This window comes from Gymnoscopelus braueri, assembly GCF_963280865.1.
Source record: "Gymnoscopelus braueri genome assembly, chromosome: 8".
Lineage (NCBI taxonomy): Eukaryota > Metazoa > Chordata > Actinopteri > Myctophiformes > Myctophidae > Gymnoscopelus > Gymnoscopelus braueri.
Window position 1 is genome coordinate 19,941,987 of NC_137609.1, and position 27,743 is coordinate 19,969,729.

Consider the following 27,743-nt stretch of genomic DNA (forward strand, 5'->3'; position numbering starts at 1 on the left):
TTTTGTTCTTTAAGTTTGTGTTTTTGTTCACTAACATTGATCATGCTGTACTGCATTTTATGATTTGTATTGTGATGTTTTTTTGCCTGGACCCCAGGAAGAATAGTCTCCACTATTAGTCTACAGTGTAGACTAATGGGCATCCTTAATAAACAATAAACAACAATATTCCAAAGGTACTGCTCAGGGGCTGGCCACTATGATGGGTCAAATGCAGAGGACGTATTTCCCCTTGGGGATCAATAAAGTATTGGTTTAACTTAACTTTAATGGGCTAAATGTTCCCAGGCCTTTGTTCAAATGGTGTTTGTGATGATAATTCACATTCCGTCATCTGTGCCAAGCTAGCAGGCCAACTATTAAAAACAAAACAATCTCGAGCAATTGTTAATGATAGTGAAGTGGCAAAATAAAATAAAAAGTAACTGTGAATTAGTAAGTATTCATCTATCCTGATTCAATCCTGTATCAAAACGTACAGTATGACACATTTCGAGGATGAATGAATGCATTTTATTCTCGCATTTCATTTCATGTTGGTTTACAAAACATAGGTGATTTCCTTGGCGAACTGATAGGTGCGTTGAGGGATTTGGGTGCATATATGGGGCCTTTTATTGCAATTCATCACATTTGTTAATGTGATTCAAGTGATTCTCCCCATGCTCGTACTGTAGAGTTCAGCTATTTTTAGCAACCCAGTGTAAGAATGTGAGAGTTTCCACTTCAGAGCCTGTTACCAAATAAAAGAGGTGCTGGTTGTTAGCTGGTACAGAGACTGAGCCAGACAAGCTAACAGCAAAGCAACTCAGGCGCACAAAAATGTTATGTTGAATAATTCAGCATGCAGCCTGACTGTGGACTGACTGAGTAGGGTGGGGTCACGTCACAGTGCTTGATTGATGGGTTGTTTGTATTGTTGTGGTCGTACCGATCGCTTTGGTTAGAGTTATCTTGAACTTTTCTTATTTTAACCACTTAAGACCTATATACTTCATTGTACGATGAATAAAGAAAATAGCCAGGCGAGCCAAGCTCACAACATATTGCATCGTGATACGTTGTGAGCTTGTAGATCTGCTCTTTTCAATATTTTCAAAGGTTTTGAAAATTATGAAATTGTTAAAGATTGTTTGAACAATAACATTTGAACAATAACATTTTTGCCATGACCAGAATACAGACGTCAGGGTTAATGTGGTTAAATTGTTGATTGTGTTTTTTTTTGCCATACCTTAGTGTTTTGGGTGTACTGTGTAGTGATGAACCTTGTGTTGTTATTTTGTGATAGTCTGTCTGTGAGGTTTAAATTAGCTAAAACACCTATGTACAGTCCTACATAATGTTACTGATACTGAAAGCAGAAGTCGATCACATGCATAGAGGTTGCCTAGGTTTAAAACTATCAAACAAAATAAAACAAGTAATTGAATAATCGATTAGTTGATTGACAGAAAATGTATCAAATATCATTTTAGTAAAAGTTTACCTTTTTTTTTGTTAAAACATTAAAGCTCTATATTGTGATAGTAATCATTGCTATAGAATGTTTGTTCAGTAACAGGGGTCTCCCCATCTCTCGAGCTCTTTAATAAAAATAAAATACATTTTCAGGTGGGTTGCCGATTTTGGCCAATCAGGGAAAAGTACCCATCGTTTTTTGTCTGCTCATTTATTTGTGTCATCATTTCCAATTTTACTTGTTTATTCTCTATCTTGTAGGCTATGAGTTCTCTCTTCTGATTGGATAACATTGGTATCCTGACCTGACAATAAATGTTCTATTAAAGAGCTGGAGAGACAGGATGACGATTCCGTGGAATCTGTTCCTTTTCTGTGGAATCTGTGGAATCTGTTCCTTTTCTGTGGAATCTGTTCCTTTCTGAGGAAAGGAACAGATTCCGTATAGACCTCTGGTTGACCCCTGGGGTGATTACGCATAGCCTGACATGGCCAGACTAATGTCACTGTGTGGATATTAGTCTGTAATCTCTGTGTAGAACCTGCATTTCCAAGGGGCAAATTAAAAAAAAATGCCTCTGATGATAAACCTGCCCCATATTTGCATACTGGGCCCTGATTGGTGCCCCACAACTTCGGGGCAGAGAAATCCAATCACAATCGAGCGGGGGCCAGACCAAATCTGCCAAGGGCTATTTTTTTTAGGACTGGCAGATTCGTCTGGTTTCCAGGCTAGCTTACTCACTCTTCGTCCTGCAGCCTCTCCTCATCCTCCTGGTTCTGCACCTGGTTACGTATGGGCGCCAGGCACTCCGTCTTGGTGTTGTAGTTGTGGAAGCAGACGTTGAGCTTCTCGTCAAACTCGTTGACCAGGTCCTCCATGGACTTGAAGCTCATCATCTCGGAGAAGTTCTCCAGCTCTGAGAAATCCTCGCGGGTGATGGGAGCCAGTGGGACCGTGATGGTGGTCAGGGCGTGATGGCCGAGCGACAAATTGTCAAGGTCAAGGTCGTCATCCATCCGACAAGGCCGGAGGTCCTCGAACTCTTCATCCAGGCAGACAAGAGGGGCTTCCATCATTTCCCCGTCAGATTCTTATTGAATGGGAGACCTGGAGTAAAGCCATTAGACACACAGTTAAAGAAGCGGTATATAGTAGAGTTTGCAGGTGTCACTGCCATATCTATAAAGTCTTATCAGTACTGGATTGTATCTCTCAAATGAAATGAGGACAGTTCCAAAACAGCTTGTGTCAAATGTGTCGTTTCCATCCCCTTCGATAAATGTGTCTCCATGTGCTGGTCTTACCAATAGGCCAGGCTGTACCTAAAGCATGTATCTGGCATTTCCCAGATTATACCTCATCCGTCTCACTTGGGAGCAGGTGGAATGGCACCATGTTGTCTAGACAAAGTAGATGGAGCCACATGCACCATAAGGGGACCAGGTCCCTGAGGGAGCCCAAACCAGTTGGGCTTACTGGGAAAGCACAGTTAATTAAGGTGCGCTGTTTGGGATTTCAATAAAGAGGACACTATGAATGAACGAATGCTGGGCTAAAAACAGTGTAATCTAATTTCTGACAGATAGCTATTATCAGTGTAATAATAATAATAATGATAATAATAATGGTAAGACAACAAAGCTGTATACAGAGAATATTCAATTCTAATCCAGTCTAAATTAAAAGCAAAAGAGGACATTCTCATTAACATGGCTGTGAGATTAACTATGCTAGTACTTTATATTAGCCCCAATCCTTTACAGCGTGCTTTAATTTCTTCTGGATTAGGTGCATGCTAATTTCCTTGCACAAATTATTTTTGAGGATCAAATTTGACATTAAAAGTGCAGGATCAGGGAAATAATTGTACATTATCATTTGCCAAATATGTCTTGTTACAGGTAAGATATAGGATCACAAAAAGAAATAGTTACTTTCATGAACACAGAAGGAGTGTGTTAATTACAAATGCTAGCTAGCTACTGTACATTGAATTCACATACATTCCATAAAACGACACAAAGCAGCAAGCAGGCATGATGCTGCTATAGGGCCTAATACTGCAGTCAGACTTTTGAAGGAAGTTGTGCTTGAGTCCGATTTCTGACGCAGTGCAATTACAATAGTGAGGCCTAGAATTCACCCGTAATGCTTTTCTCAGGGTGGAGGCCTGGTGTTGTGGGCGAGCACATAGTGGAGTCCATTTAAAAACAAGCTTGTGTAAGCCGGTTCCTCCCCATCACACTACTCAGCAAAGTGCTATACGTCCTCTGAAGCCGGATATTATTTTACAGCACTCAGTCCATCATTGACTGCTTCTCTCAACCTCCACTCCCTCTCCTCTGTCTCAGAGACATTACTATAATAGCTAGTAAGTCATCCATGTTGTATCTGTATCTCACCAACGCTCAGCCTAATACAAGTGACAAGTAGGGTCAAGAACATTACTACATGCTCTATAAGTCCTTGCAGACAACGGCAATGAATCACTCACTGTCTCCATTATGTGTCTGACTGAAGGCCTCCATCGGAGAATATGAAAATTTTTCCTGGCAAAACGTGATGAATGAAGACATGGAAATAAGAGCTTAATTTAACCTTGTCACAGCAGGGGTTGCTTTGCATTTGGCTCATTTGTTCCTTGAAAATGTATTCTACCATTCAGCAGGGGAAAGTCATGAATTCAGTAGTGCCAGCTAGAGCTCTTCTGCTTACCCCAGGCCTAGCCCTAAGTAGGTTGTTGTTAGGTAGAAGTGGAAGAAGAAGGCAGAAAGGTCTATTGTTCTTACAAAAACAAGGCATGAAAACATGACAGCAGGGGGGTGGAAATATGGATGGAGGTGTGTGTGTGTGTGTGTGCATTTCAGAATGACAGGTGCGTGTGTGTGTGTGTGTGTGTGTGTGTGTGTGTGTGTGTGTGTGTGTGTGTGCGTGCGTGCGTGCGTGCGTATGCGTGTTTGTGTGTGTTCCGTTTTCATGTGACCTTCATCAAGACTAGAGCCCCTGAGTTGGTCAGGGTCTTCCCCCTGGGTCTTTTTCTTTTTTTCCTCTTGTGTCCCAGAAGAAAAAAAGAACCAATCACAAAAGATCATCAGAGGGCAATAGAATGAAATCATTGTCCCCATTTTACCTTGAGAGGACGACAGTCACAGTCAGATGTAAGTCAACAGCCGTTTCGACTTTATGTACGGTACATTTTGATATATTTTTCTATAAATAGTTTCAGATTTGTACTTGTAAATAGTATACAGTGTTCATAATTATCCAATCCAATAAGTATCCAATGGCCACATTGTTGTTCATATGAATTGAAGCAGATACAATTTTAGGTCAGGAATTGCCCATCACATGAATATGCTTTACACCCATTATTGTATGCGAGAAAATACAATTGTAGAAAACAATTGTATATTTGACGTGGCAGTCTGTATTTTTTATTGTCCACATAAATGCAAATAAAAATGGATCCCACTTCAAATGGGAATGCACGCTGCTGTGGCAGGAATGGAAAGTGTATGTCATCAGAGAGAGAGAGAGAAAAAATGTGAGTGGGGGAGGGAAAGGAAGAAATGCAGGAGGATTGGGGAAGGAGAGATGGAGGAAACCATGGTTACGAGGCAGGGATGGAGGGAGATGATGTGAAACAACGGCCCCAGCAGGAGCAGGGAGGAGGAAATGAACAACCATGGATAGAGGGGATGAACAGAGTGATAGATAAACAGAACGCTGTGGCTTACCTGCGGTAGATTCCAAGTCCGATATTATGGCTTGGTTTACGGACAGCGGCACCTTTGGAGTCGAGGCAGATCTGCGCTAAGCCGCCCTCCACTTTAAAACCCACAGCTGAGCAGCAGTTACATTCATTCCAGTGAAAAGGAAAAGGCAGATACACTGAGGAGAGAGACGGAGGATAGCTACCGTGGTGTTGCGTTGGTCTGTTTTGTTCTGTATCCCGGCCCTCCCCTACCCTCACCCTTATCAGTCCTCTCACAGCTCGTTGTTTTCCAATCAATAGGCAGCCTGCCCAGCTCACAGAGAGCCTGCGCATCACCGTGGCCTCCCCCCTCCCATCTCGCTCTTGTCTCTTTGTCCACGCCTCCTCTCTCCTTCACCCCCCCCCCTCTTCCATGCCTAAATCCTCTCAATATTCATGAGGGCAAAAAGGAGGGAGGTTAGGTTGGTTAGGGGGGGGTCTCTGACTGTGTCTACTTAAGTATCTTTAAGTACAAGTGACAACCTGCCTTGAGCATGCCCCAAATAAAGGAAATGACATACATTTACTAGTAAAATTGGATTTTGGATTTAGCAAAAAATAAAAAATAAAGACTTAAAAAGAAACACGAATGGGTTCTACAAAACCTTGATGTTGACATTGCTGTCTGTGTCCTGACGTCTCCTTATATCCCTAATCCCTAGTTTTAATCTATGGTTTAATCTATGACACACACACACACACACACACACACACACACACACACACACACACACACACACACACACACACACACACACACACACACACACACACACACACACACACACACACACACACACACACACACACACACACACACACACACACACACACACACACACACACACACACACACACACACACCTTCTGTGAAAACCTGTGGGATAGGAATGGAAGCACAGGCACACGCATGTTAACATATTATTAATAGCACATGTGAGACATGAGCTGAAAGTGCAACATACTGAGACCTGACACATTTACATCTGTTTAGGACTGGGCGATATGGACAAAATCATATATCATGATATTTTTGATCCGATAATATCTGATTGATTGAAGTACAGTTACAAGTACAGTTCAATACAAGGTCTGCTAAGAGGATGTTAAACCCAAGAAAGCCTATGACTTATTTCCATTGGGGTCCTTTGTACTCAATTCATCAAAACATTTAATGATATACAATATATACAATATATTATACAATGTACAAATATACAATACTATGCAAAACATCATATAAACAGTTAAAAATCAAAAAGAAAAATATGTACAGTAAACAGTTCGAGAGGGGGGGGGGTAAGCTTTGACTTTTTCAGGAATTTTTCGAATTGCAGCCACCTGTAAGTGCTCTTTTAGAGCGGTTTTGAAGGAGAGAAGGGATTTAGCCTCCTTTACGACGCATTGTGACATTACGAATTCTTTAAAAAGAAAAACCTTCCAAAATAGTAAAAATACATATTGCGGCTATTTTATTTTGAAAGTATAAAATAGGGCTTAAGTGATTAAAACCAGGAGAAGACAACACATGCATATTGCAATATCCAAAATTCCAGATGACATGTCTCATGTCAGGGTATTGATATAATATTGATTTACTGCCCAGTCCTATGTCTGGAGCAAGCAGTTTTTTCTGATTATGCTTTTGCCAGTGTCTGTTTACTCCTGTAACATATTTATATTGTGGTGGTGATAATAGTATTAACATGAATTTATCTTGTTATTAACATGGACATGAACTTTCCTGTGGCTTACCTGTTCTATTTGATTTGTACGATTTGATTTGTACATATTTCAGTATATGTGTAATACAAATGTTTAATACAGTTTAAGTCAGTGGTTCTGGGGACCCCCAGGGGTCCTTGAGGGGGTTCCAGGGGGTCCCCTGCAAAAGCAGTTAATATTGCATCAATATATATATATATTGAGGTCCTTGGCACAAAATATATTCAGATGGGTGAGGTGGCCAAATACATATTATTATTATTTGGGGGTCCTTGACATGAAAACGTTTGAGAACCAGTCATATTTAGAATAAAAGACAGACAGTGAGATAAATACAGGGAGAGAAGGTGGGCTAATTCTCAGTGTTTATTCATCCATTTGTAACTCAGAGTGTACACATATTGATACACTATTTGTACACTCTCAGAGTTAAATTAACACTCAGTATATTACAGTGTATGTGTGGGATTTGTCATTCCTTCTCTCCCTCTATTTATCTGTCTTTTATATTACTCTTGTGTAGGCTGTGTTTATCGTGCATCCTTCAGTTGTCAAATTGATCTCATGGACAAGGCACAAAAATAAAAAATTAATGAACGAATGAATGAATGAATTCATTCATTCATTCATAGCCAAACAGAATAGCAGAGTTGAAATCATGTTGCACTGGGCCTATTGTACACAGTGAACTCCTCATGTTTATCTAACTCTGAGAGAATGTACAAATGGAACCAAATGGACCCAAACGAGTTAATGAACACTGAGGATTTTACTGTGTACCTATTGTGCAAGATGCACAATCATGCTGCAAAACACAACCATTGATTGTCCTTGTTGAAAGTTAATATAAATTATTACAAGAAGGCACAACATACCTGTAATGTAGGCTAAATATACACTTTATATTAGATGTATAAAATAATGTAATTATATCACATTAGCTGTTGTAAATTTGGCTCATACTGTGCAAGTACTCACAGTAAAAACAAATGAGTGTTTTATTATTGCTTTGTTTTCTGGGGGGTGATTATTAGCACAAGTCTAAAATGTTGAAATCATGGTTGTCACCTTGCTGTCCATTTTAGCCATCATGACGAAACTAGCCGAACAACAACAAAGCAGTTATTCTCCTTCCTCAACACACGCCCCAAACAAAGAATATAAAGCAGGGAAAAAAGTATTCTCTGGCAGAGGCCTCCCATTACTAAGGCAACCTCACTCACTCAGTTGAGCATTGAACTAATGCTAGTTGCCATGGTTATAATTGTGAGAGAGGGGAATTAATGCACAGGAATATCCTCAGTGTTCATTTATCCTTGTAACTCTGAGAGTGTACAAATGTAAGCAACTGGACCTGTGAGGGTCAAATTGGTTACATTGGTTACATTTGTGCAATCTCAGAGTTAAAAGAACACTCAGAATTTTACTGTTCAGAGTAGAAGATGTTAATATTGAAGGTGCCTAGCTGGATTCACCTGGCTCAATGAGAGAACCTCAGAACCCACATTAGATACAGTAGATAACTAGTGTCCTCGGAGCACAGGTCTCCACCAGGTCAGGTAGGTTATTGTGGCCTCCTGGTGGCGCTATAATAGGTCAATGTGAAAAGGGTGCCATTTCTTCTTAGGCCTTGCACGGCAATCGGACACTGCATTCATGATTTGAGGATTTGAATTTCGTTAATAAAAATAAAAAAGAAATTAGACCTGCTGGTGGCGCTATAACAGGCCAATGTTAAAAGGGTAGCATTTGTTCCTCAACATAGTGTGAATGTGCGTGCAAAGTTTGACCGCAATCGGACGATGCATTCATGATTTGCGGCATTTTGTTCTAAATGGGCCACTCCTGCAAACTGTAGATGTCAATCTTAGCCAATCGGGATGGAATATGAAAAATTAAACAGATCCGTCTTGATCACATGACTATAGAGATCATGTGTACCGATTTGCGTGAAATTTGGATAAAATCGGAAGGAGTAATGTAAAGAAATATGTTTTACATAAGTCGGCCTCCTGGTGGCGCTATAAAAGGCAGATGTGAAAAATGCAGGATAAGGGTTTTTCCTTGACCTCTAGGGAGTGCGCATACAAAGTTTTACACAGATTGGTGCAGTTATAGGTAAGAACACAAATCGGGCTGTTATAGCGCCACCATGAGGCTGATTAGAAAAATCTCAAGTGGAATGTCTTTCTCGGCCTAGTGGGAATGTGCGTGCAAAGTTTCACGGAAATTGGATGCTGTGTTAATAATTTGAGGCATTTTGTTCAAAACGGAGCAGTCCTGCAAACTTTGGAAGACATTTTTAGCCAATCAGGACGGAATATGAAAAATCTGAAAGACCCGTTTCGTTTAATGACTATAGAGATACTGTGTACCGATTTGCGTGATGTTTGGACAAAATATGTAGGAGTACTGTGAAAAAATGTGTTTTGCATAAAGCGGCCTCCTGGTGGCGCTATATAAGGGCCATGTGAAAAAATTGTGGCAGAGGTTCTGAATTGGCATCCAGGGAGTGTGTGTGCACAGTTTCGTTGCGATCAAGCCAACAGTGCGGGAGATTAGCTGTCCACAGACGGACGGACGGACGGACGGACGGACGGACGGACGGACGGACGGACGGACGGACGGACGAACAGGGGGTAAAACTTACTCTCTCGCCATGCCTTTCGGCCTGGCGGAGACAACCAGTACCCTGCACCAGATACACATGTTCCCTGGTGCAACGCCAGGAAACAGTCAGAAGATGATGCTGGCGGCTATATTATCTGTTGACACTCTGGAGGTTTGTTTACTAGGTGAAGCAATGTACTGTATTTGTGCACTTATTCATTTGAAAACCCTTGAGAGACATAATTTAGCTCAGTGATTATCAACCTCTTCTGGATCAGGGCCCACTTGAAAAACTCAAATGCATCCACCCATCTGACCAACGTCTGTTGTTAAGTGGTCAAATGGGTGGGCGGCGTCCATTCTCAGAGCATATTCATTTAAATGATCAATGAATCGATTGTGTTCCGGCTTGGATCAAAATAACTAAGGTAGTATACTTTAAAGGACCACTTCAATCATTTTCAACCTATCTTCATATAATAGCTATAATCACTGAAATATGGTACAATTTCTTTCTACCAGTGCAGATTGTTCTGGACTCTGAGAGGGTACAACCCACCGGAGGGCTGTGGACAGTTCAGAAACCTGCCTACCAGTGACATCACTGGCATGTCTGGTCTTAAACCCATAATCTGAGTGAGACAAGACCTCATACACTATTTAATCATTCAGATTGTGGTTATATCGTGCAGTGCGCACAATATAATATTTAGAAGTAGGACCCTTGCACACAGCATCCTCAAGCACCTCAAAGTGTGCTATGATTAATGTACATACTATGCTATAGTTTACTTCAGTTTCTACTACTGTTGCAACTTGCCACTGTATTCTTAAATGACCTTTGTTTACTGCTGCTACAATGTTAAGGAAACCAAACCGAAGAGTGTGCACGTATGAGCTGTAACAATAACAAAATTGAATCTTCGCTCAATGCGCACTGACAGTAGTTCATCAGTTATAGACAGGCTCATGTGGAAGTCTCTGCAGTAGACTGCAACAGTCGATTATTATTAATTTTTTTACATAGACTTGGCAAGATATTGATGTATGAGTTTTATCTTCAATGGAACTGCAGGATCGAGGCCAGGACAAATTTTGCTATGGGAAAATGTTTAATCTATAAGACTGCAGTGTGGAGGGAACAAAATGGTGAGATAATATAGAGGCATGTGATGTCAGATGTACTGTATGATAAATTTAACCGTAGGCTAGTTCATAGGTTAACTATTTCATTGAACCACCATACACATTTAAAACACAACTCTGTTCAGTATACTCCTTATAATCTGTAACTCATTAATAATTATAATAGTAGAAATCCCTTTTAATTACATGAGCAGGTAAACTTTTAATCCAAACCTGCCCTCTACTGGCCATAGCTGCTTGACATACTCTTAAGCAGTATGGAATGTACTGCATAACTATGAGTAGTTACTTGTAATGATAGAAATATAGTTTGCATTCTCTGTTAAATATACAATTAATTCGATGCAATTCCCAGAATCTGACCGTGTTTGTTCTTTTAAGCTTGTGTGCTTTAAGAGAAAATGACACTTTGGTAGAGGTTTGGGCTGTGTAGTTACAGTACCTTGCCCTGATGTAGCTCCAAATATTGGCAAGATATCTTCAATAGTTCCTCTGCTGATTAGAAATTGGTATCCAAAAATATCAAGTCTCCTAACACTGCGCAGTGAAACAATAGTTGCGTGTAAGGAACAGAAATTGTACTTCAATCTATTTTATTTTATGCAATACAAAAGATGACAATTTTCAGCATATCTCTTTTAATTCAAAGTAAAATATGAATATAAAATATAATTACATTTAATGTTTGTGGACATAAAATACAATAAAAGGAAGCTCACAGAATTTACATTTTGCATTTGGGTTCTGCATTTCTCCTAGTTCCTCCTATATAATTAAAACGAATTTATTTTATTTGCCGTTAGTGTGTAACGTGTAAGCAGTACCCGTCATGAAAGATCACCCGTCACAAAAACATCTTTTGTATACATTTGAAAAGGTTATTTTGAAATCCGTATAATTTACTTAATTACATTTTCATTTTGTTCCTGTAATTTCAATCATTTAAAGCTGCAAATCGGAACTTGGAATAAAATGTTATTTTATGTAGTATGTTAATACAATATAACTGGCACATCTGCAGTGGTTGCAGGTGGTTTCCCTACTCGGTATAGGGTAGGACCCTGCAAGTTGGTACTACCCAAAGCGCAATAAGCACAATATCTCCCCTGCCTGACCAAGCGGCCGTTCTGTCTTAGCACAGCAGCAGAAATCATGCTGGAGACCGGTGTTCGAATCCCAGGTAAGATATGAAAGTTATGGATTGCAGCATCATTATATCAATGTAGATGACTGACAAAATACAGGTGACCGACACCCAGGGAGTGGAGAGGAGGCACAGAAAGTCATTCAGATGTTACAGTAAAAACAGTAGGGCATTGTTCTCCTCTTACAGGCCAATGCAAGGCGAACAGCTCAGCTCATTCAGAGGAATCTGCTGTGTAAAGAATCATGACAGTGAAATATCAAAAATGACATGATCAAAATGTAACAGGTGTGACCAAATTGAGCATATTGAACTCTGAGAGGGTACAAATGTAACAAAATGTATCTGCAAGGGTCCTCCCAGATTATGGTTATTTGTACCCTTATAGAGCTACACATATATAAACTAACACTGAGGATTCTATTGTGCATCTCATATGTCATCAGATCATGGTTATCTTTGCACCAAGATGTCAACCAAGTTTCTGGAGTGACCCGCACGAGACATGGTGTACTCACTGTATGTATGCGTTTAATTCATTTAACAGAGGTCCAGTTATTTGTAGAATCTATGCCAAGGTGCACTGAGGCCGTTCTCATGGGATCAAATCAACACAACATTGGTGTTAATGATATTTTGGCAGTTACCTGTACAATAGTCTCATGACTTAAGAAGTTTCCCATTAGTACAATGACAGCATACAATGACAGCATACACCCAGCATATCAATAATCTACACCTCATACCAAGCACGTATAGCAAGTATGAAACAAAATAATGTTAGGTTAAACCATATGAATGATACACAGTGATAGCCTACATCTTGCAAATCAGCACAAAACAAGCTTGTCACACAAAAGTTGCAATGAGAAGCAACGTAAGAATGATGGGGTGAGAAGAGAACTAGGATTAGGTTTCAGTGTGTCACACATTGTACTTAATATTGTGCTGTCCTTGAATTTGAAAAACAAAAACATATTTCACATATCAGACACATTAAATGGAAGCAGTAGCATTGTAAACTCAATTTTTGAATCGGTTTCTAGCTCCAATCTGTTTGACCAGAAGAGAAACAAAACAATTGTCATTGTTAGATAAATATGCTGAGCTTAGCATTTCCAGTTTAGTAGGTTAATATTTATCCACTTAACCAAAGAATGGAGTCACTTTGTTTCCATACATTCATTCATTTGCCATAAAAATCGTAAGCTACCATATCGGAGCCCATGTTAAATTATACTTCATAAAACTAATGCAACAGCAAATTAATTTGCGCTAAATGATAACAAATTCGGAAATAAGATGGGACAGAATTTCTCTAGCATTGCACAGAAACAGTTTGGCAATAAACCCTTAGGCACAAAGCTAACAATCCAGCATTAAAACATAATTACACTTTAGTAGAAGATATCTTAAATACTGTAGTTGCTCCATTGATTAGAAATTGATATTTCAAAACAGTCTCCCGATTGATTTAAATTGCACAGTGAACAAAGTCACTCTTTTAGCACATAGACGAATGCAAACAAAGCAGATTCTGCATTACATTACAAAACATTACAAACCCCATCACAGCATTTTATTTATTTATTTTAAATAAAAATATCAACTTCCTGTTGATTCTACTATAAAATCAACACTATGTTGACCACTTCTGTGCTGGGTTTTGTAATGTTATATATTGGCAGAATCCGTTTTGTTTATATGCCAAAAGAGTGACTTTGAGACTTTAAGTGTGCAATGTAAAGTCAATAAGGAGACTCTTTTGGATATCAATTTAATTTCTAATCATTGGAGCAACTATTGAAGATATCGCACCAATATTTTAAGTTACATCATGGCAAGGTAACTACACAACCCAAACCTCCAACATAGTGTAATTTTGCTTTAAGTAGTGGGAGACCTACAGTACAAGTAAGACCAACAACAGCTTCATCAAAATCTACAGGAAAGAGATGAGTTTTACACTCCACTTCTTAAAAAACAACAATGGTGTAATACTGACCAGACTGAATTTAAGGTGATTCTCTGGGATAGTGAGATAGGCTCCGATTTGACACTACCCCCTACGCTTATCATCTGTCCGAGTCAAAAGTAGAACTGGTAGTAAAAATAACAAAATTAGATCATAGTGCAAGTAGGAATACTGGGGTGAGGGTGGCACTTACTGGTGGCAATTCATCCTTAATGCCAACCCCAATTGCCACATTCATTTAACTGTAGCAGCAGTGGCACCACTGAAAAACAAAAAACAAACCATAATGCTCATGGTTTTATTATTCAACTGACGGACACGTCTAACATGTAAAATGCTGGTCAAATATTTTAAATATATAAAAATGGATTTTGTCAAAAAAATAAATACTCTATAATCATATCTACCACTAATGGGGGGAAAAGCCATGGAATGTATGAAAATGTTTCGCATTGGTCTCATACAAACATCTAATCTTCTCATTTAATTTTACAATTCAGAGGGATTTTTTAAAATTGCATTTTGCACTTGGTCTTAGATATGTAAGAAGTATCAAGGCAATGGAAGAGAAAAAAAACAACAACAAAAGGAATAGTTTTTCAGCAAAAAGAAGCCAAAAAAAGATAAAAGGCAACCCTAAACCTAACAATATATCCTGTCAAAATGTCTGCCATATTCCTTTGGACTGAGATTTGGATATTTGAGATGCTTTTGTTTTTAAAGGTCCTACAGTTGCTGGACGGCACTCTCTGCAAGCCAGGAGATTTGTTTGAAGGAAAGGGCCCTGTTAGAGGTACGCCCTAAATGAATGTGTCACATTCATGCATAAATAAGAATTCCACGCCTGTGTCAAAGTATTTGTAAAACGTTCTTGGCATTCTGGCAGAACCAGACAGGTGAGGTATGCCACATAGGAGCGTACAATGCTAGGAGTGTTTGTCAACTACATGAAAATTGTGAAAGACAATATATTATGCTTTCCCCTGACCTTGCTGACATTATCTGAGCTGCAAGGAGCAGCAAACCCTGCCATTCTATCTAATAATTATCTGTGCAGGCCAAAGCATTTACCAAGAATTATTTGCAACTATTTGACATAAGTATGATTCTTTGTTTCTCTGACAAACACATACTCTCAGTGCAAATAAATGCCTGATATCCTCTCGCTCACACACACACACACACACACACACACACACACACACACACACACACACACACACACACACACACACACACACACACACACACACACACACACACACACACACACACACACACACACACACACACACTGTCAAAACTACAGTACATTCTATCTGAAAACAAACAGCGACATCATATCACATTCAGACAGTGTTGGCAACGTACAGTATGCACAGAATTGCCTCTGCAGTGAGCAGACATGCCTGCACACGTGCACGGACACACACACACACACACACTCTCTTGTAAATACATGTGCATGGAGTGTGCCAGACTTTAGCTGCTGTCCTCTGTGCTCTGGGCCTGGGGTTTCTCAGCATTGGAGGTGGGCTCGAACCGCTGAGCAGCCATGACTGCTTGGTGAGACATACTCTTCCTCACTACGTCTCCTTTCCTCCATAGCGTGATCTCCTGGAACAGAACAACAGGCAGTTTGTTATAGCCTACATTAAGTGGTGTACTGGTGTGCGTAGTTACATGCTCTGATACAATATAAATAAAGATCAAATGCACAGTGATACCACATTGTAATAACTTCTTTCCCCTCCCCTTTGGACAAATTTAAACATAACACAACACGTCTATCTGTTACGTGTACAGTCATACGTGAGTGAATGCATTAAACCTGACCATGTTTCAAGTCACATCATTTAGCCATACTGCTGTTGCTGTTGTGTGTGTGTACTGTACCTGCTGTTTGAAATATCGTCTCTCTTCCTCGTCTATGAGCACCAGGTTGAGGTAGTAGCGCACTGAGAACTTTTTATTGATGTCCCTCATAGTGGGTGTCATTTCATAGCCAGCCAGAAACAGCCTGATGGGGATGGACTCTCCTGGTGGACAACATTATGGTCCATCATAAAATGATGTGAACTGGGCACTGCAGGAAAGTACTGAAAGACCCTCCCAATGGAAAAGAAAGGGCTGTTTCCATTTCCTACATAACCAATTCTAACTGGTCATATCTAGTGCGCCGTGGACACAATCACGTCAGTATAATTTTTGTACCACCTAGGTAAGCTTAAGCCCAAAATCCTATGACTTGATTTATGTATTTGCGCACGGTTGTCGCGTACTGATAATAATCTACAAGTTCACAACGCGTCGTGAGCTTGTAGACCGACTGATTTCGGTGCTCAACACCTGTGTGCAACTACGTATAAATCAGGCATAAGACTCTTTTGTACCTCTGACTGGTGCGCCGTCCATGATCTCGTACTTGGCTATGGTGTCATTCTCATGGTAGACGTTAGGTCCTGTGCCCGTCGTCTCGCGCTTGATAATGTCGATCTCCATGTGCTTGATCTTGATCCTCACCAACAGGAAGTATATCTTCCCTACAATCACGTCTTTCAGGTGATACCTTAAGGAACACAAAGAACATCGGCAGAGATAAAAGCTCGTCTGCAGCTGAAAATCGGGGTCGTTTGCACGTTTGTCTGCACGTCAAAAGCTGCATTTTTGATAGTTGTTTTTCATTTGCTTTTGCAATGTTATTTCAGGATGAAAGAAAGCATTCATAACATTAACTTTTAGTAGGTTAAGCCACATAACATGTGGAGATGTCATACTTTGACTTGTTGTACTCGAACTCTATATGTAGACAGTCCTCGATCCCCACTTCCATCTTGATGGATGAGTTGAGTTCAGGGTAAGAGCTGAGTGTGTGCACCACAATGTCCAGCTCTTTGCTGACATCGTTCAGCCTCCGGCCTACAGTCGCCCTCAGGAAGTAGCTGGGATCACAAGGAGATTCATCTCATAAACATACAATGCCAAAAATACATGTTGCACTAAAGGCAATGAGGGAACTCATTATGAACTTTGATAGGAGTCACATTCTCCTAATACGTAGAACAACTGAGTAGACTTCAGGGGAACTAGCTCCCTTCTGGCTTATTATATGTGCACCCACTACTCTAGAGACGATTAACAAGTTGGAGATGACAATGTCATGTGCCTTCATCAGATTTAGCTATAAACAGAGCCAGTGATTCAATTGTCAGGGAAGTTAAAAGCCATTAAATTATAACATGTATTTATTCTTTGCGATTATAAAGTTCTTAAAAGCCATTACATTATAACATGTATTTATTCTTTGCAATTATAAATTTAATATAATTCATGCGTAGTTTGGCACACTGTGCAAAAAATATTTTTGCTTGACCAATATTACTCACCGTAACTTGACGTTCTGACCAGTGTAAGACTCATACGGTTTCTCCACATGTGTGAACTCAAAATCAAAGGTCTGGGACTGTGTGAGCTCTCCTGGTCGAGCCAAGTCTTTCACTAGAGACACAAACTCGTGGTGGTTCCCTCTGTCATAGTACAGCTCTGAGGGAAAGAGAAGGCATCAATGAGGTCAGTAAAACACAGCAGTTTCTGTGTTCTGTGTACAAGGAGGGCTAACAATATCCATTCATATTACTAACAGTTGGCTAGCTGTCTACACTTATTTTGTATCAATTTCAGGTTCTAAAATATTTATGTGAATGTTTGTCCGTTTTTTTAATTATTATTATTTTAATGCTGTATATACTGTGGTTAGTGAACAGCTACTGTAAGGCCCTCACAGTAAGTTTTAGGCTGAACTGTTGCTCATTACAATACGTGTCTAAGCTAGTGACAAAGAGATAGAAGAATTAGGCCCTACCTAATGCAACAATCTTCTCAGATGTGAGATCATAGGACGATTATTAAACATCATATTAACCACTTGAACCCCAGCATTCCTATTCTGGGGGGAACATTCGACGCATTGTGAGCTTGTATATCAGCTATTTTCGGCAAAGAGTTTTGGTATCCACGGGAAAAAGCGATCCAAGTACAGTTGTTACTCATGTCCGTTTCTCTAAGAATAGAGGGTTTAAGTGGGTAAACATTTAAGAGAACAACTTAATGTTTACAATGCCAGTAGGTGACTGAGGACACCTACTGGCATTAGCTCTTCATCAAATAGCTACAGTGCATAAACTGTCCCGCCTCCTGCCTCCTGCCTCCCCCTTCCCCCACAAAATGATACTTCCTGGTAAGAAATAAGGAAGTGGCAGCAGCAATGTTTTTGTGATCAACATGAACCTCGTGCCGTTGTTAAGGGGTCTGATGACGAGGACAGAGGTAAAAGGAACTCTTCACAGTCACACCCCACTGCAAAGTTGTGTTTGGCCATAGTGCACAAGCATAGCATGACTGTGTGTGCATTTCAAAATCACAACATAAAAAAGATGGCATCCCAGAGACATGTCAAATATAGCCGTTTCCAAAAGTTACCTCTTATTTAGTAACATAAAGAGTTAACAATCTATCCACTAGATTAGCCTTGGGTCAAGACTATCATAGATGTATTTTATCGAGTCTGACTGTTACTTTCTTATCGTATCTGTACGTAAATGTCAAAATCAATACAAAAAAACATACATCTATGATAGTCTTGATCCAAGGCTACCACTAGATAGCCGTTAGCTGAACTGAACAGCACATCACAGCCACATCACAACTCGTAAGATTTGACACAATCCACCACCACAGTGTAAACATGGTGGTGGATGTCAATGTGCGGGCCATAGATGTCCATGGTGGGAGCCAGTCACCCCCACCTGTCAAAAAGATAACCCAACTGGGGTTGGCTGTCTGCCAAACAGCCAGCCACAGTACAGTAGGCTACTTGATGACACCTCCAACTCCAAGTCAGCATGATCCTGATGTGACACAGTGACAGTCGTTGTTACATTGTAATTACATTGTAACTTTGTTGTGATACAACATTATTAACAATAGCGGACATACTAGCACGTGTGTCAGCTCATAACAACCCGACAGGCGTTAGAGATGGTGTACATACCAGCAGTGGTGTAAAGTAACTAAGTACATTTACTCAAGTACTGTACTTAAGTACAATTTTGAGGTATTTTTTACTTTACTGGAGTATTTCAATTTTGACTTACTCCACTACATCTCAGAGGCAAATATTATACTTGTACTCCACTACAAATATTTGAAAACTTTAGTTACTAGTTACTTTGTAGATTCTGATTATTATTACAAAACATACATTACCCACTTCATCAGCCCCTTACACATTTCGACCATTTGAAAATAGCCGATTTACAAGCTCACATTGTGAGCTTGTAGATCTGCTATTTTCAAAATCATTTTATACATTTTATATACAACTTGTGAAATGAGACATTCTGCATAACGAGCACTTTCTACTTTTGGTACTTTAAGTACATTTTGATACCGGTACTTTTGTACTTTTACTCATTGTGAAATTTGTAATTCCGGACTTTTACTTTTAACAGAGTATTTCTACATTGCAGTATTGATACTTTTACTGAAGTAAAACATCTTGAGTACTTCTTCCACCACTGGTATATATATATATACTGTATACTTTGGTGATGAATCTAGGCCTCCTCCTGCTCTTGTGACCAACCATTCACACTGTGACTGACTGACTCACCGATCTGGCCGATAAACTCTATCTTGACGCCGTTGTGCTCCAGCCTCTTGCCCGGGTTCTTCAGTGTAACGTTGACTCTCCCAGACACCGTCTCCCCGTCGTAGAACAGACAGTATCTGTCCTTCTTGCCATCCTCGCTCTTGTGCTCCGCTTTCTTCCTGGTGTCGGCGTCGCTCAGAACTATATCGATGTCTGCACTTTGACCGAAACCGAAGAAGCTCATTATCCCTTTATTATGATCCAATGTTTATCGATGGATCCTATATATACGTATGAGAAAAGAGACGGTTTGTGTATAAATCTAACAAAGCGATCTCTTTTTGTAGTTGACGAGATAAGTGTGCCGCTATCCAGTGCAAAGCGAGTGGCAGGTTATTGAATATTTCGATGTGTGCACCAGTGTTGCCATATTTTGCGAGAGAACTAAGCAACCGGGTCTAGGAAAACAAGCCCAAAAAAGCAACTTAGGCCACATGATGAGCACTTTAAACCTCTATGTGCATCGGCTATTTCTATTTGAAATACAAGCTCACAACACGTTGCATTGCAAACCGCAACCCGCAACTACCTTTTCTGTAAACTACTTTACAGAAAAAGAAGCCCAAAGTCGCTTATAATAAGCCGACATGGCAACACTGATTTGCACCAGTCGTCGGACTGCGCGTGCGTAGATAGTCATGTGCAGGTGATGTTTATTTAGATATATTTTTTTCCTTCTTTTCATATGATTTCTAAAGCTATATATTTAATGTATGGCTATATTAAATACATTTTAATTGCCTAAAAATAGCGTCATAGTAGTTTTAATAAACTGAGTCTAAACGTTAACTTAGTAATTAATTCTGCGCTTTTATTCGCACACCATCAACTAACGCGAATAATCATCTTTTTTGTAGATACTAGAGATCGGTGTTGCCAGGTCTTGCGAGAGAAACAAGCAATCAGGTCTAGCATAAAATATTTTCCAGATGGGGGTCTGCGGACAAATACATATTAATTTGGGGGTCCTATACATGAAAATGTTTAAGAACCACTGGTTTAAACAACATCAGGAAACAAGCCCAAAAAATGCAACCCGCAACTAACCAATATTTACAAGTAACCTTACTGAAAAAGAAGCCCAAAGTAGCTTATAGTAAGCAGACTTGGCAAACCTGCTAGAGAGCCCATGGACCGGAGGGACACGCTGTCATTGGCTAATTGGTTGTCATGCCACCACTCAAGTAGCCTCGGAAACCCATGCCTTTTTGTTGTTGTTTCAAAACCACTCAAGAAGCACCGGGCCAAAACTATTTTTTACTCTGTGTGACACATGGAGCGTGCTGCGTGTTGTCTGTTGTTTAGACAAGACGATATGAAAAGTATCAATTAACTCAGAAATTAACTGTAGTTTAATTGAATCCCAATTTGAGCTAACCCCCTAAACACGCGCACGCACGCACGCACGCACGCGCACACACACACACACACACACACACACACACACACACACACACACACACACACACACACACACACACACACACACACACAGTGTGGTGGAAAGTAACTAAGTACATTTACTTAAGTGCTGTACTTAAGTACAATTTTGACATATTTGTACTTCACTGGCGTATTTCCAATTTCTAATACTTTATTTACTTCTGTTCTATACATTTGAAAACTTCAAATGGGACATTCTGCATAATGAGTACTTTTACTTTTGTACTCAAGTACATTTTGAATTCCAGACTTTTACTTGTAACAGATTATTTCTATATTGCAGTATTGATACTTTTTACTTAAGTAAAAAATGTGAGTACTTTTTCCACCACGCGCGCGCACACACACACACACACACACACACACACACACACACACACACACACACACACACACACACACACACACTATACACACACACACACACACACACACACACACACACACACACACACACACACACACACACACACACACACACACACACACACACACACACACACACACACACACACACCACACCCACACACACACACACACACACACACACACACACACACATACAGCTATTCTAGGCCTTGACACAAATCGTCCAAAATTCACAGGATTATTTAAAACCGTTAGGCCTAATAACCATTTGCAGCCAAACTACACCTGTTTTTCTTTCTGAAGAGATTATACAGAATATAATCTGTACTGATGATTAAATGGAGCCCTTTACACATTTTCTTCTTTTTTTTAGCAGGGCTAAAGGCCTATCTGTCTGTTTAAATTGTATGAGTGGTCAGCTATGTACAATAAAACGTTTTGTTGTTCATTTCAGTGGATCAGATCAAGGTGCTAGATTAATCATTTTTCCTTGACTGCATTTTTTTAATTCTTTACTATACTGCACAAATCCACTTGGCAAGTAAACACTCAGAAGTTAGTGGTTGCATCAGCTGGATTGGATAATACATTCTGCAGATAAATTAAGATGCTATTCCCATAAAATGAGGTAAAAAAACAACAACTATTCATATCATTAACCTAATTCTGCATAGGTCATTTAACAATTGAAATGCATGATGTATGTTGTTGACTTGCAACCATGGCCTTTGTTGAGAGCAAGCTATGTTAATAACTTTCTCAACCACTAGAGGGCAGACTTTAATCATGTGATTTCTCAACCTGTGTCACTGCCCTGTTTGAAAACTTGCTTTACTGTGAGTGTGCTGTGGTGATGCAGTGAACTGGTTCTCAAAGTGGGGCCCGGGGACCCCAGGGGTCCTTGAGGGGGTTCCAGGGGGTCGCCAGGAAAGAGAGGAGCAGTTTAAACACTTAAGCCTATATTTTATTTTTCGGCTATTCTAACAATGTTAGCAAATCTTCTCTTATCGCGGTCCCTGGCACAACACCCTTTCAAATGGGTGGCCAAGTATAATTTAGGGGTCTTTCAAATGAAAATATTTGAGAACCACTGATGTAGTGTGGTTAAGACCTTTCTCTGTGGACTCTCGACTTGTGTGCTCCTGCTGACATTGCATTGAAACCTGCCAGAGGCTGCTTGTCTCGTCTCTTCCTCTCAGCTTTTTCCCCCTTTTTTTTTCTTAAAACAAAGAAGAAAGTGACCATACTAGTGAGATTGATGATTGGTCTCTCAGCACAATTCAGCCACATGAATTTTAAATGCTTACTTCCTGGCCCATGTCAACCAGATAACCAAAACCGCCTTCTCACATCATGCATTCATAACATTCATGCTTGAATACTGCAACAGTATCCTCTATCTATGGCAGTGGTTCTAAAACATAAGAGAATATAACAAGAGAATATTTGTCAACATTTGTCAATATCTAAAATAGCAGATCTACAATCAGAACGTATTGTGAGTATGCAGATTAACTATTTTCGAATAGCCAAAAAATATTTAGACTGTTCCTCATTTTGCTGGGGACCTCTGGAAGGGGGAGAACCAGTGCACTATGACACCACTGACAGAGTTCTCAGTAAACTTCAATATGTACACAATTCCGCCACCCGCCTGCTCCAGTATCTACTCCAGAGTATACTTTTCAAAATCATCCTACTGTACAAGGCCCTATACAACCTAACTTCCCCTTACCTCTCCAACCTCATCCACCATCATAACCCCTCAATCCCTCAAGTCCGTTGATGTCAACATCCAGGACCTAGTGCCAAACCTGGGGTGAGGGGGGCCAACAGCACTAACCCTAACCATGCTACTGACATCATACTGACATGATACTGACCATGAAATTGACATGAAATTGTCATGCAACTGACGTCATACTGACCATGATACTGACCATGATACTGACCAGGCAACTGACATCATACTGACCATGATACTGACATCATACTGACCATGATACTGACATCATACTGACCATGATACATCATACTGACCATGATACTGACATCATTCTGACCATGATACTGACATCATACTGACCATGATACTGACATCATTCTGACCATGATACTGACATCATTCTGACCATGATACTGACATCATACTGACCATGATACTGACATCATACTGACCATGATACTGACATCATACTGACCATGATACTGACATCATTCTGACCATGATACTGACATCATACTGACCATGATACTGACATCATACTGACCATGATACTGACATCATACTGACCATGATACTGACATCATACTGACCATGATACTGACATCATACTGACCATGATACTGACATCATTCTGACCATGATACTGACATCATACTGACCATGATACTGTCATCATACTGACCATGATACTGACATCATACTGACCATTATACTGACATCATACTGACCATGATACTGACATAATTCTGACCATGATACTGACATCATACTGACCATGATACTGACATCATACTGACCATGATACTGACATCATACTGACCATGATACTGACATCATACTGACCATGATACTGACATCATACTGACCATGATACTGACATCATACTGACCATGATACTGACATCATACTGACCATGATACTGACATCACACTGACCATGATACTGACCAATAAAAATAAAGCTTACAATTGGGCACTAGCCCAGAAAAGGTTGAGACACTATCATATGAAGATGAATGATTCAGTCTCGTCTTGCAAACATTTAAGCAAGCCGAGGCCTCTTGCAACAATACATTGCCCTTAAGTGGCCGACGGAAATTATTTATGACAGGACAGCTGTGATATTGTTTAAATGGGCTACAGCATTGTGTCTTTGGGTTTACTCCAATTCATTTCTTACCAGGCCACTTTCTCCTACCTGAGCTGTAGCTAACATACTCCTCCATGTTGTCATGCTCCAGCCGCTGCAACCTAGCCACCATTGACTATTATTCATGCGTCATCCATCAATTATTCTTCTGATCTCTCACATACTTAAAAATAGCACACACAAACTTCGGCTGAAATATTAGAAGTGAGATTTATTAATCACAAAAAAAAAAAGAATGGTTCAAGATTTAACAAAACACCAGGCCCTAGAAGGACATTCTACTATACAGTATACAAGTTTGGTTCATAAAATCATGATCTCAAGATTCTGAACTTCTTACAGTACATGGTTACATGCCAATCCCCGCTATCACAGAAAGCAGTTTATCAATTAGATGAATGAAACTGTACCCTTCCAGGTTTGGAGGACATTGGTGTGTTTGGCAGTTATTATTTGGCTTAGCTTGCCCCTTAGCACAAGAAAATGTATCTCTCACTGCTTGCTTGCCTGGAGTGGAGATGTGAATCTAATCCTAGTCCCTTCTGCCTTGCTGCTTCCAACAAGAGAGTAGACACTTTTGAGGCCTTTCATTGGGGTAAATGTAGGCCTTTGTACTGTACATAATACTCTTTCACTTTACTTTACTGTTGACAAACTTTGTGGGTAACACTTAACATGATATCTGCTTCATAAACAAGATAAAAGAACTTCATAAAACAGCACATTCTGAATACTCATTTAGTTATTATGCCAGACACATTTATGCAAACTTGATTGCCTCGTGACGTGAGCCAAATAACACTGTTTTTGTGTGTGTGAAAATGTCACTCTCCACTTCATATGCCAATAGACAGAATCAAATTGCCATTAGTGTTTACAAACCGAAAATCATGTAAAGTTTTAACACTTTGTATATTTCTCTTCTCTTCTAGTGCTATGTGTCTTTACCAAAAATAATTCCTGCTATGCTTAGGCACTAATATAGTTCTATTTCTACCTCAATGAAAAAAGAAATAAAGTTGAAGCGTTCAAATAATTGAAATAAGCTATTTACATCATATTGGATATGTAGTGAGGGTAAATGTTATGAATTTACAATTTGTGGTGTCATCATTCCTCTCAAACGCCATGCTTGTGTCATACATGTAAAATAAACTGTTGATACTTTGGTGTATTTTTCTCCAAAATATACATAGCAATGTACAAGTGTGAAATATCATTGTTTGTTTTGGTCAGTGGCTCTATTGTAATGGCAGAAGGCACTTAAGAGGAATGAATTGTACAAATGACAACCATCACCTGGTGGGCGGGAAAACACATTTGCGTGTTTGTACCTCTTCATAATATATTAACTTGTGGAATAAACTGTGATAACAATTACTCCCTGCATTACGGAGTCCCTCTCATTGTTCCTAATTTCATGTCATAAATGAAATTTGCTTGGGAAAACAGTTGAGCGATGTTGATAACTTCCTATGTGTAAACACTGGGCAGATCGTCTCCACCATGACCGCTCTTTGATAACTCTCAACATGGATTTCGTCTTGTAGCACATTCATAGCATCTACACAAGAGCTTTACAGCAGCAACGTGGCACGCTCGTCCTCATCACGTGTGGAGGATGTGATATACGGCTGGGCGATATGGACAAAATCAAATATCACAATATTTTGGACCAAATATCTTGATATCGATATTCTGATGATAATATTGTATTGTGACTTTTTTTTTTATCAAACGCTTTAAAAAACAACAGACAAGCTGCTTGGGGATCTGCTATATTTGTCAATTTTCAGTATTTTTGAAAATTCCAATAAGGATAAAATAGGGCTTAAGTGATTAAAACCAGAAAAAGGATATTATATTGCAATATCCAAAATCCCAGACAGTACTTAGTCTCATATCACAATATCAATACGATATATTAAAATGAATATACTGTCCAACCCTAAGCTGATTATGTCATCCGTGACATAGCTTTGGAAAAGTGTTGTTTCATAGAGTGAAAAAAGTATGCTACTTAATTACCCTCTGAAAGCTGATTTAGTTAGTATTCATGAATTTGCAATGTACAGGTTCGCTCTTACTCAGGTGTTATGAATGTTTTATGAGAGGAAGTCCACATAATATTACAGTGATCTTTTGAGTGTTTGAAATGGAAAGAGTTTCATATTGCCGCAAATAGGAAGTTTTACATTTCACCACTTTACACATAAAAAAACTATATACAAATCAATACAATTGTTAACATCAAACCCTGTATTGTTATAATGTAATATTGAACGTACTTTTGACAGCAAAACCCCCAACCTGGACAGTATATTCAATATATACAAGATAAACAGCAAGCACAGAAGGACACTTAAAATCAAGAAAACGCAGCACTGATCGTGTAGTGTTTCACAGCATTTGACTGGCACTCTTCAAAGCTTCTTACGCCTGATTTATACTCAGTTGCGCGTCTGTGTCGCGCATCAAAAATAGCTGATCTACAAGGTCACAACGTGCTGTGCTGCGACGCGTTGTGAGCTTATAGATATAGGCTATTTTCGGCGCGAGACACCGGCGCACAACAAAGTATAAATCATCCGTTACTGTCTAAGACTATCTACAAACATTAACATGGAGCTCTCTTGCAAGAATGACTGGGATATCCCAGCAGAGAAATAAAATATGTAAGACCGCTGATCAAGACCCAAATCTTGATATGCTCATACTGTAAATGTCATAATCCGTCAAGCTCCGTCTTTCATTTGCAGAGGTGTAAATGCTTACGGGTTGATGTTAAATGGTTAACATGTTAAATATCTTTATCCACAACCAAATAAAAAACACATGTTAGTATTTTACAAATATTTAAAAAAGTAAACCTTTATCTATAGGCATTTTAAAATATATTCCATCAAAAATAGTCTGACAAATTTCAACAGTAGAAAAGAAATGTTATATAAATGACAAAAGGTTTGAAGCAAAATGTTTACAGTAGGATATTGTCATAACAGATTGACTTCAGAACAGAATGTCTTCTCTTTTTTTTCCTGACAGAACTTTCTTTTTTCTTTCAGTTGGTGTTAAACCTTTAAAAACATGCATTAATAACTGTAAATAAAGAACCCCATAATTTAGCAAAATGTGTCATTTTGTGGTGATACGGACATCAAATGATTTTCAGTACCATTCTGTGTATCGGACAGTGGGTAATAGTTTTTACATACTGTTCTCCTGTGAAAACTTGTCACCTTTGGCAAACTTGAATTGTTTCATTTCAGTCAAGCCAAGAACTCAAGGCACAAACTGGGCAGCTCACTGGTTAAACAGCTTCACGAGTGCAGTCCAACATATGCCGTTGACTCCTAAGCAAATCCAGCTTCATCTTCCTCGTCCTTTTAGATGACAAATGAGGATTTGTGTCGGAAGTCACCCTGCGAAAGATATAAAGTCACATTAGCCACTTGTTTGGAACTATTGTTTCGAATTTATTAAATAATTTTACTGCATATGACAGAAACTTTATTTTATTATTATTA

At 39.4% G+C, this 27,743-nt stretch overlaps 3 protein-coding genes across 3 annotated transcripts in view; all 3 read right to left on the minus strand.

Annotated features, from left to right (window-relative positions):
- Positions 1-2,202: 2,202 nt before the first annotated feature.
- LOC308089803 (fasciculation and elongation protein zeta-1-like) lies at positions 2,203-5,389 on the minus strand (the record flags this gene model as incomplete). Its single annotated transcript, XM_080434730.1, has 2 exons — positions 5,203-5,389; positions 2,203-2,572 (listed from the first exon to the last, which is right to left on the minus strand). The coding sequence occupies exon 2, from the start codon at positions 2,539-2,541 to the stop codon at positions 2,203-2,205; it is 339 nt and encodes a 112-aa protein (XP_080290856.1). The 5' UTR covers positions 2,542-2,572; positions 5,203-5,389.
- Positions 5,390-14,907: 9,518 nt separating this feature from the next.
- vps26bl (vacuolar protein sorting 26 homolog B, like) lies at positions 14,908-19,870 on the minus strand. The gene is made up of 6 exons (XM_080434542.1): positions 19,491-19,870; positions 17,206-17,362; positions 16,597-16,761; positions 16,213-16,388; positions 15,716-15,858; positions 14,908-15,436 (listed from the first exon to the last, which is right to left on the minus strand). Exons 1-6 carry the CDS (start codon positions 19,711-19,713, stop codon positions 15,302-15,304), a joined length of 999 nt encoding a protein of 332 aa, XP_080290668.1. The 5' UTR covers positions 19,714-19,870; the 3' UTR covers positions 14,908-15,301.
- A 4,535-nt stretch (positions 19,871-24,405) lies between these two features.
- Positions 24,406-27,743, minus strand: part of jam3b (junctional adhesion molecule 3b) — a 39,541-nt gene continuing 36,203 nt past the window's right edge. The window contains exon 9 of the mRNA XM_080436298.1: positions 24,406-27,638. Within this exon, the coding sequence (XP_080292424.1) occupies positions 27,603-27,638 (36 nt within the window). The 3' untranslated portion in view covers positions 24,406-27,602. The remainder of the gene's footprint in view (positions 27,639-27,743) is intronic.